At 39.7% G+C, this 11487-nt stretch overlaps 1 protein-coding gene across 1 annotated transcript in view; it reads left to right on the forward strand.

Annotated features, from left to right (window-relative positions):
- The window catches only part of BAALC (brain and acute leukemia, cytoplasmic), a 49310-nt gene that overhangs the window by 36227 nt on the left and 1596 nt on the right, over nucleotides 1–11487 (forward strand). Inside the window, exon 2 of the mRNA XM_018559196.1 lies at nucleotides 6558–6721. Coding sequence (XP_018414698.1) covers nucleotides 6558–6721 — 164 coding nt within the window. The remainder of the gene's footprint in view (nucleotides 1–6557; nucleotides 6722–11487) is intronic.

The raw sequence follows: 11487 nt of genomic DNA on the forward strand, positions 1-11487 counted from the left end.
TGGGGGTTCACTCTTCATCAGTTGGTGACTGATGGATAAGCAGCGGACTTCCTGCCCACCCCCCTTTTTTTCATAGTTTGCACTATGTACATTTTTGTTGTTAAGCGGCGATTGGGTTCTTTGGGGGCTGTAAAAATTAGGTGCTGGTGGTTAATGTCAAGGGATATGTCTTGGTATGGTGCCCTCTATTCATGGTGTGTAAGCTGGTGAGCACTAAATTTGGATATTGGAAGTGGCTGCCGTCAGTTGGTGGTTGTCCCCGAGGCGGAGTGTTGCGGCTGGGGGCCTGACATGTTTTTAGTACTGCCGCAGAGAAAAGATTCAGAAAAAGGTGTGGCCCTCAAAGGCCTGCAACCTTGTTTCTGATTCTTGCTGATGTTGAAGTTTGATTATAGAGTTATTTTCATATTTAATTATTTAACAAAAGGTCTGCTAAGGCCAATGTAAAGCCATATTGGAGTGTGATCTCTTTATTACTTTACAGGGACTGGGTGGTGGTCCTAGTGGTCTATATTAGAAATGATTGAGGACATCTATTCTACCTTAGTCATGAGCTTGACTCTTAAGTGAAAGTCTTACACACATTAATGATTGATGGTGATTGACTAAAAATTATTTTGATACTGAGAAACACATTTCCAGTCTTTCCATTTAATAAAAAAAAATGTTCTCCGATAGCTCAGCTACAAGTATGACGTTAATACTTTACAAATATAATCATGTAGCAATTGTAAATTACACAAAAATTCATTTTTTATTTACGATGATGCATAGCAATTCACAAAGAAAAAATTAGATTACATGTCTGCACTTAATGCAGTGGTGTTGATGAGAAGTACATTGACATTCTATATTCTCTGGCTTCTAAAACACATTTCATTCCACATGGAGAGGGCACTGCATGGCTTCCCATTCCGCCTCCCACACATACGGAGAACTCACATGGGTAAATAAGCCTTCACCATAGCATACATTTTAGCTGAAATCTAATTACTGTCTGAACTTCTAGTACTAGATAGAGCTTTCTGCTGTGTAACAGGGGATTTTCAGCCCCAAAGTGAAAGGAAGGTTTGAATTGTTTAAGAATGTCGAAGTTGATAATTCATTGCCCAGAAGGGTTCAGGGAGGATATGAACTCTGAGACTGGAATATTGATTGGTTGGGTTTTGTACTCAATGTAATTTCAGGAGCAGTGACCAGTTATGTGTTATGAAGCTGTACACCAACAAGAATGAATGACGTTCAATTTGCTGAGAGACGTGTTTCTCTTTATTTTTCTGTCCTAATGGTGTCCATAGACATACAAAGGAAGTTTAGATTATTGGAGGTGGATGTCTGATTGCTGAACAACTGTGTAAGATACCAGAGTGTGCAGACATATGTGCACCTGTATTTTCCAAGAATACATGTTCACTGATTGTGTATATACTGGGGGCACTGGCTAGATTTTTTTTTATATATATCCTTAACTCAGCGGAAGCATTAAAGTTGTTCAAGTCATATCTCTCAACAACTCAGCTCAACCTGTTCCCCTCTCCCAGAGCTCTTGCTCTGTTTTTATTGCTGGGTGGGAGCAGGGTGAGCTGAGCCACAGGTGGGAGAAGGAAGCAGGATGGGATAGGTCAATTCTAGGAGGGGGGAGCAGGGTGAGCTGAGTCACTGTTGGCAGCAGGAGGAATAGAGTGAGCTGGCAGGGTAAATAGAGTGAGCTGACTAACTGCTGGGAGGGAGTAGGGTGAGCTGAGTCACTGGGAGAAGGAGCAGGATGAGTAAAGTCATTTCTAGCAGGGTTAGCTGAGTCACTGCTGAAAGGTGGGAGCAGGGGGAGCTAGGTTGCAGAGAGTATGAATAAACAACATTTTCTTTTCAAATGCAGCTAACGCAACCTGAATCTGTCCTAATATTAGCCTCCTGTCATCCCTTGCACAGTAGCACTCATAATAGGAGAGGAAGGGGAGCGCTTAGAGCCTGACACCTGATATATACATGATTGTAGTGGGTCATTGATTTACTAAGTAGTGAAGCAATGGCAGCTCTCACATTTTTCTTGACAGATTCCCTTTATGGTGAGGGATACTTGGCAGGTGGTCATCGTGAGTGGCAGCTGTAGTAACCTTGTTTAGAGCATTCTGCTGTGCTCACATTTGGCAGTATGCAAAACACAGTCGATACAACTCCGCCACCCAATTTCCTCTTTTACTAACAAACTAACATAGGCTTTTGTGTAAAGGCATTCAGCCCAAGGAAAGACTGAGAAGATGTCACCTCATGGCATGTATTAGTGTAATCTTCAAAGAATCTGCTGTCAATTTTTTCCATTTTGTATGTCTTCTTTATGATAATCCCTGAATTCCCCATTGTGATACATCTTCTCTCATTAAAAAGAGACTGTTGACAGAGAATTAACTCTCTGACCATCTTTATACAGTATTCAGTGATATGTTTCCAGTATAATTGGGCATATCAAATAAAATAACCAGCACAGCTTAAGGGACACAATAGTTTTTAATGGTCCCTTGTGATACAGAGCTTTTGTTTTTTTCTTAAAACAAATTCATGTTCATTAAAGCTGAGTACCGGAATATACTGAATGACCAGGTTTTTCCATCAATGGATTTTTTCTTCCCTGATGGCACATTGGGCATATTCCAACAGGACAATGCCAGGATTCATCACATTGTAAAAGATTGGTTCAGGTAGCATGAGACATAATTTTCACACATGGATTGGCCACTACAGAGACCAGACCTTAACCCCATTGAGAATCTTTGGTATGTGCTGGAGAAGACTTAACACAGAGGTCCAACTCTCCCATCATCACTACAAGATCTTGGTGAAAAATTAATGCCACTCTGGATGGAAAACTTTTTTTGTGACATTGCATAAGTTTATGGAAACGATGCCACGGCACATGCATGCCATAATAAAGCTAAAGGAAGCCCAACAAATTATTAGAGTATGTGAGGTTTTTGTTTGGCCAGCTAGTGTATAAAAAGCTAGGAAAATTGCAGTTTTGTATACTGTATATAAAAAAAATATTATTTTCAAATGCAGCTCACGTAAGTACCTAAATCTGTCTTAATATTAGCCTCCTGTCACCCCTTGCACAGGGAGGGGAACACTAGGAGCAAATCAGCCTCAGCTGCAGTGCACATGTGATGACATTAAATATTCTGACATGAGGAGAAAGCAGAGTGATGACGGTTCATCAGTGCGATCTTGCTTTGCATTGTCCAATCAACAGGCTGTTGTGTGAATGTGCCCTTAATGTTATGGGTAGCCTCACTTGACTGGTAAGGAGACCTTAGAAAAGAGTTTTTGGGGGCAATGGTCAGCATCTGCAATCAAAGTCTACATTTGCATACTTTCTCAGATGAGAGAGAGGGACACCTTTCAGCACAATGTATTCACGGAATGGACACAACCCTGCCACATCCCTAGTTATGCAAGCCATTAGGAATTTATGTGCCAAAAATGATTGGCTAAACCCAGAATTGTTTTATTTTTTCACCATTACTTTTCTTTTATACCGGCTTTTCAAAATAGCAAATAAGCTATGTAATAAGATGAATATAATTAAAAGGTAAAATTAAGGTTTTAGTGCAATATAACATTTTTGGTACAATGCCCTAGATAATGTACATCAGACCAAATAGAGGGACAACTGAGGAGGAAAGAGGGACAGAGGGATTTGGTTTCAAATGAGGGACAGGTGGGAGCGATGCACATAATAGCTGCCTGTATTTTTAGATCTACCGTATTTTGCGGTCTATAAGACGCTCCGGACGATAGGACACATGGCTTCTGTGACAGAAATTCTATGACAGAAATTCTGTCACATAAGCTGCAGTTAGTGACTGCTGAGACAGGTGGCGCTGTCTCAGTAATCACACAGAGCCGACAAAGAACGTCGTTCTTCGTCTGCTCAACGGGCTCTATGGTGAGCTCCTATGGGGGATCGTGACGGGTCACGGTCCCCCAGAGGAACGGGGGACCCAGAAAACCTCGGTGGGGGGTGGACACGAATGCCGATGCCGCTCGATTTAATACAAGGGATCTACTTAGATCGCTTGTATTAAACGAACAGCGGCTCCCACTGTACATTCAGCTCTGCTTGTCAGGAGCAGGGCTGAATGTACAAAAAGAAACTAATCGCCCGGCGCCCGAAACTGCATGTCCCGGGCGTCGGGTTATAGGTATTCGCTCCATAAGACGCAGGCACATTTTCCCTCTCCTTTTGGGGGAAAAAAAGTGCGTCTTATGGAGCGAAAAATACGGTACTTATTTATTTATTACAGGTATTTATATATCATTCAAATATGTGAAGCGGCGCTATCACCCAACAAGTAAACAAATAATATGTGCAAAAACCAAATATTATAGTGAACAATACTACTGTGAGAGGAAAAAGAAACAAAATATATATCATATTTTTCAAATATTTTCAAAATTAAATCTTCTAGTCAACTGTTTGTGTGAATCACAAGGTGATAATCTAAAAAAACTCCAAATGACTAATAAAGTAGCAAACGTCCTGTGTCAGTGTATAAAACACATAATTTGAAACAAAGTGTTCATAAATTCATTAAAAGCAGGCAGCTCTCAAAAAAAAAGAAGAAAAAAAAAGTGTTGTGCGTCACTCTGCCCACTCTTGTAATTTCTTGTGTATTTTTTGCTGAAGTGCCCCTAAAAAACACCAGTGATAAGCCTCTCACCTCTGTGTTCAGACCCTTGGGTCTCAAAGCCCTTCTTATAGGGTAAAACTCCTTCCTCACACTGTTTGTAGCTGTGATATTCCTTCCTTCAGATGAGACCAATCCTGATCTTAACGGATTTCTCCTCTGCCGACATTATACACTATAGCGCCGACAATTTATGCAGCGCTTTACATAGTTGCACATTCACATCAGTCCCTACTCTCAAGGAGCTTACAATCTAAGGTCCCTATCTCACATGCATACATAGAGGACCAACTTAGAGAAGAGCCAATTAATCTACCAGCATGTCTTTGGAGTGTGGGAGGAAACTGGGGTACCCAGAGGAAACCCACGCAAGCACAGGGAGGACATGCAAACTCCTTGCAGATAGTGAGGTGACTGGGATTTGAGCCGAGGAACCCCAGTGCTGCAAGGCAGAAGGGCTAACCACTATGCCACTGTGCTGCCCACTTATTCTCTTCTTTGAAGATCACCACTGTCACCATTACCATCATATGATGTGTTTGAATTGCCCAATTTTGTGAACGGTTTACTTTAAGCAACATTTTTTGCTCTTCTCTCCAGTGAAGAGAGAGGTTTGAAAAGGTGCACTTTGCTGTCTCTAACTAATTAGATATTTACTGTCTTGCTAGAGGAGCTTGTTGACTGTTTGACCTTGGGAAAAAAACCTTTCATTATGAGTTTTGGCTGTGTTTTTTTCATTTCTCGCCCCAGAAATTGTTTAGATTCAATATCAGAATGACTAACTCTTCTTACATAGTGCCCTTAGATATACTGAACATGTCAAGTGGAATGCATGCACTTTCTAGAGTAAGAAGATAAACACTTACAGCTCTACAGGCATTACGCAGCCCTTTAGAAGTGTGCTTTCCCCAGATATATATCAACAGGTTCATCCTGAAGGTGATAAAGTCCAAACCACTTGAAAGTTTCAGCAAATCTATATGGAGTATGAAGGCTGCTATTACATGCTTCCAGGTGGGTTTAGGAATTGGCTCCAAACACACTTGAATGTACATAATTTGATTCCTGTGGGCAAGGGGCATAAGAATGCTGACCTCACTCTGGCCATCCAGACCTCAACTTCTATGGTCAGTGACTCAAAAAATATTGAAGTCATGGACAGCCTTTTCTGAAGGAGGTCATCAGTGGAACGCTCCATATTTCTCACAGTACAGGTTTCCTATAAGTCTTGAAAAAAACAGACACAGAAAAGATGTCTGCGGCTCCTGTTTTTCTTCCAGACATAGCCGTAATGCCAGTGGACCATCTTCATAATTCCAAAGTCATACTGTTTGCACATGTGAGGTCTCAGTGTGTCCAGAGTCTAGCTTTCAAAGGAAACATAGAGTTAAAACCTACACTGTTATTGCTAACCTCACCTTCTGAAAATGTTAGTTGCCAGGCTGCCATGCTGGTCTTTGCCTAGTACTTTTTGAGTCACTGACATGGAATGAGTATGCAGACCAGGAGTTCTGACTCCAGCCCTATGTATGCAAAGTCTAGAACATAATTACCTGCACTTTCATACATAAGGCTGAACAGTGGAGAATTTTTAAAACAGAAGGCAAAACAGAATGTCACATTCAACCACATATCCCAAAAGTAAGAGGATTTTTCTGTTCTTTTTTAGGACGGTAGGTGGAGCCATGCAAGTCATTCCTTTACAACCCAAGAGCCAAATGCATATTCAAAACCTCTGGTGGCATAGTGCAAATTTAGCCTAATATTCTAAAGCCATTTATTCCAAACTCCATACAGCTGTTTCAAGATATTAGGCCATCATCGGTGCAGTGTACCATTCTGTTTTCTCATTCTTCAACTTATCTTTCTCTACAGGAATTTTGGAAGATGGAAAGTCCACCCAAACGTGTGTTACGGTTTCATCTACTAGCAAAGAAGGGCTTAAAAAAACTAGTTCAGGAACGCAATGTGGAAAACCGACCGTCTACTCCACAGGAACAAAGTCTCAGAAACAGAAGAGTGTCTGCAGGACTACAGAGGTACCGCTGCTCAGCCTACCAGTTCTCTTATTATCACTCCAGTGTTTGAAGTCTACAATGTTCCTTTCATACACAAACTGTGCAGGTAGCTTTAAAGGGGTTCTAAACCCTCCCCGTTTGTTTGCCTATATCTACTGCTATCAAGCAATAGATATAGGCAAACAGTTTTTTTTTAAAACAACCTGCTTTAAACATTTTTTATCCTTTAATGACACTTTAAAGCCAAGCATTGGAAAAAAATAAAATGTCCAGCCCTGCCCACTTGCTTGTTCCAGCCATTATATAGGGGGATTATATTTAGTTTACATTCTGAATGCAGCAAGTAGATTTAAGTTGGCCATACACCAGTAGACTTTCATTCGAAAAGAACAATTGTTTTCAGAACGTTCCTTAAAAAAAGGTTTTTGACTACAGTATACATACATTTTAAAGCTAAATTTAAGATTTTTTAAAGTCTAAGCCCTTATCTGAAATCAGGAATGCTGAGACTTGTTCTTAGGGAAAGCACTGCTGTATATTCTGAAACTATCTAATGGGCATTCATGGTAACAGTTCCCCTTACAACCAAGATCCTGCAGCTCTAATTTAAGAGCCCGAATGGGATTTCCCACGAAAGTTGTAAATCCCTTTTATCGGTATATACACTATAACTCTTACATGGAGAACCTCTCCATGCACCAGTGCACCAGTATTGGGAAGAAAAAAAATCACATGCTTTTCTTTGAATAAATCCTTTAACTTTGATCTGTTCCATAAAGAAAGTGAAAATTAGCCCTTCATTCTCTGCATCAGACTTTATGTACTCAGTTCAGCCAAAACATACATTCCCCGAATATGGCAATTAATGAACATTTTGAAAGCCTGTTCCTTGACACATTTCACCCTAATTAATTAGGAAACGTGCACTTTTCCATGAAATTATCTCCAGGTTCAGTGTTTCATACTTAATTTCACGCTCTGCCAACCAAAGGGTGACAGACGCTAAATTGGTATGAGACACGTATCTGGAACTGGTCTCTATATTGCAGCATGTGAGAAAAATATGGAAAATTGTGCTTTTATGATAATGTCTATTTAATGAGCTTGTATGATTTTATAACCAAGCAGAGCCTGCATCCGGTCCAGTATGTGTCAAGTTCTGCATTTCCACTGAAATTAACATAATTATATTGGTTATAGTAATTTTCTTCAAACACAGTCCATTAGCAGTAAGATAACCTATTTTAGTCGCCAAAGCTCTTATCCAAAGTCATGAGCTTTGAAGTTACAATTAACTAGGTATTGTGCTCTTAGACATGATAAAGCAGCTAGAAATTCTGTCTACTCAATTATTGATCATTCCAACATGCATGGCATATCACCCAAGTATTCATGTTTTTGTCAGAGCAATAATGGTTAGCTTAAATAAACATCCTAAATGATTGTTTCTTCCCCTGAGTCCTGCTGACTGCTTGCCATAATGTGAGTGGTGGGTTGCTCTGTTGGCACTACTCTGATCAACAAAAGTCAGTTTTTCAATTAACTTTTGTCAAAGGAGCCAGGCCGAAAACTGGCAACCGAACAGTGACTGCAGCTGATTGAGGTACTCTGACAGCTGCAGGCATTGGTTGTTAGAATAAAATAGCACAGCAGGGGAGATTAAGCTTTAATCAGCAAGGGGGTGTCTGCAGAGGTCACAGAATGCCCAGAGACATACAATAACTCCTTTATCAAAGCAATGATCTTCTCATGTCTATGATCATCTCTTATCTAAGGTATAGCAATGATCTTCTCATGTCCATGATCCTCTCATATCTATGCTATGGCATTGATCTTCTCATGTCTACGATCATCTCTTATCTATGGTATGACAATGATCATCTCATGTCTATGATCATCTCTTATCTAAGGTATAGCAATGATCTTCTCATGTCTACGATCATCTCTTATCTATGATATGGCAATGATCTTCTCATATCTATGATCATCTCTTATCTAAGGTATAGCAATGATCTTCTCATGTCTACGATCATCTCTTATCTATGATATGGCAATGATCTTCTCATATCTATGATCATCTCTTATCTAAGGTATAGCAATGATCTTCTCATGTCTACGATCATCTCTTATCTATGATATGGCAATGATCTTCTCATATCTATGATCATCTCTTATCTAAGGTATAGCAATGATCTTCTCATGTCTACGATCATCTCTTATCTATGATATGGCAATGATCTTCTCATATCTATGATCATCTCTTATCTATGATATGGCAATGATCTTCTCATATCTATGATCATCTCTTATCTATGGTATGGCAATTATCCTCTCATGTCTATGATCATTTCTTATCTATGATATGGCAATGATCTTCTCATGTCTATGATCATCTCATATCTATGATATGGCAATGATCTTCCCATGTCTATGATCATCTCTTATCTATGATATGGCAATGATCTTCTCATGTCTATGATCATCTCATATCGGTGGTATGGCAATGATCTTCTCATGTCTATGATCATCTCATATCTATGGTATGGCAATGATCATCTCATGTCTATGGTCATCTCTTATCTATGTTATGGCAATGATCTTCTCATGTCTATGATCATATCATATCTATGATATGGCAATGATCTTCTCATGTCTATGATCATCTCATATCTATGATATGGCAATGATCTTCTCATGTGTATGATCATCTCATATCTATAATGTGGCAATTTTCTGTGTGTGAAAATATTCTAGAAACAGCTACTAGGCATTGGGAAGAACATGCTGACTGCAGGCCACAATTATCTGCTTTTGTGGGCTCCAATGGCACATTTTGGGACAGCATTGACTTCATTGGATATTAGTTATTTTATTATGTTGGTGAATGTACAGAAAAGACTCAACAGGCAGCAATCATGCTGTACAGAAATCCATGTAGATGCTAAAGACTTGAAAATAAGACCAATAAATGCTCACCAAGTACTGGGCTTCAAATAAGATGAGGAGGTGTGTTCAAGAGCACCCCAATTCGTCTCCATTTCTTTTCTTTTCTATTCACCTATTCACCTACAGAGATTCATGTAGTTTCACTAAAGCAAATCTGTGGGCATTTTTATTTCAAAATGAATAGTAGGCAGCTTCAAGTGTCAGCATGCAGCATCTTCCCTTGATATATTGGCCCTGACACCCTGAATATCCAAGAACCAACCAGCATTTCAGTCTACTGGCTCTGACTCTACCCTTCTGTCTCATGCATCTATTTATTGGCCCAACACTGTGAAAGGCAATCCTACTATCAGTAAGAGAAATGTTGGGAGGGGCTAGGTTTTGGAAATTCAGTGCTTTAGCATATTTTTAAAAATAATCACTAGAGGTAAACATAAAGCCCAATTTCAACTCAAATGTTTTTTTTAATGCAGTGGAAAATATTTGGAACTTATTTCAGGTTTTTTACTCCATCAGGGGCCCTTCTGATCTTTTTTTGTGTGTCCGGACATTACCCAAAGACTTCAGTAAGAACATGACAATTCTAGTCACAGTTAATAGTTTTGAGAACTCAGTATGCATATATACTGTGTATATGTGCACACTGTATACAGTATATGTATAATCAGTTTATCAAAATAATCCATACATGCCTATGGAATCACTACTGAATTGGAGAAGCATTAGGGATTATTCAACACAGCAAATGTGAGTTTGTATACATGCTAGATACAAACAAACTAGAAATTCTTTGCTGGTGCCGAATTTGAACATTTTGCCTGTATTTAGGCAGTAAACATCATAGGACAATCCATTGTGAGCTTAATTACTAGCTTTCTAAACGCATAAACAGAAGATTAAAATGTCAGTGTAGCTAAAATTGCTGTTTCAGTTCTTGTTAGGTGGTGGAAAATGAAAACAAGCCTTGCATGAAAATGTCCAGTCCCCTTACCTTGCAGCCCCCACGCCTTAATGGAAGATAAGCTTACATAAAAGCTAGTACTGTACAAGAGTGCATTTTTCTGGGATTTAATGCCCAGCTTTTCAAGGATCCCACCTAGTGATGTCACTCTAATCAACGTGAGCGTGCTCCAAGCCGATTGTAAGTTATGTTTTATTTTTTTCTTATGTTTTTTATTATTGCTTTCAGCTGTAGATTTTATAGATGGCAGAAAGGTGCAAGGTAAGGGGACTGTACATTTTCATGCAAGGCCCATACCAATTTCTCAGGGATGGTTAGAACTCCACAATTAAGTTACCAGGTCTGCACAGCTGCTGTGGTAAAATGAGTGGATTCCACTCTTCCTGATGGAGATTTAGTGTATTTAAGGGTCCATTCACACCATGTCCGAATCATCTCCAGACCAGACCAGATTGTTTCCGGACCCAAAATGCATCCTAATGTATCCCTATGCTATTTCTGGCCTCTGTTCACACCAGCGCAGTACATTCCAGACCAGACCAGAAAAATACTACACGTCTCATTTTGTCTGGCCTGGAATGCCCTAGAACACATAAAAACACATCAAAAACGCATACATATGCACTGGAAATCATTTTGGGGGGGGGGGCAAAACCGCAGTAAAAACACGGCAAAATGCAATGTACTGCGTTCCACATCTGGTCCAGATCTGGTCCGGAAAATGGTGTGAACCTAGTATGTAGAATGGAGCAGAAGTGGTGTAGATACCCCTTCCATGTTGCAATGAGATTCCAATTAGGTCAATAAAAAAACAGGATTCATGGAAGGGAGATCTTGCTGGAGTCTCAGAGAGACAAGTGGATGATTCAGTCCACTAGGT

Source organism: Nanorana parkeri, unplaced genomic scaffold (genome assembly GCF_000935625.1).
Source record: "Nanorana parkeri isolate BGI_ZX_2015 unplaced genomic scaffold, ASM93562v1 scaffold16, whole genome shotgun sequence".
NCBI classification, from domain to species: domain Eukaryota; kingdom Metazoa; phylum Chordata; class Amphibia; order Anura; family Dicroglossidae; genus Nanorana; species Nanorana parkeri.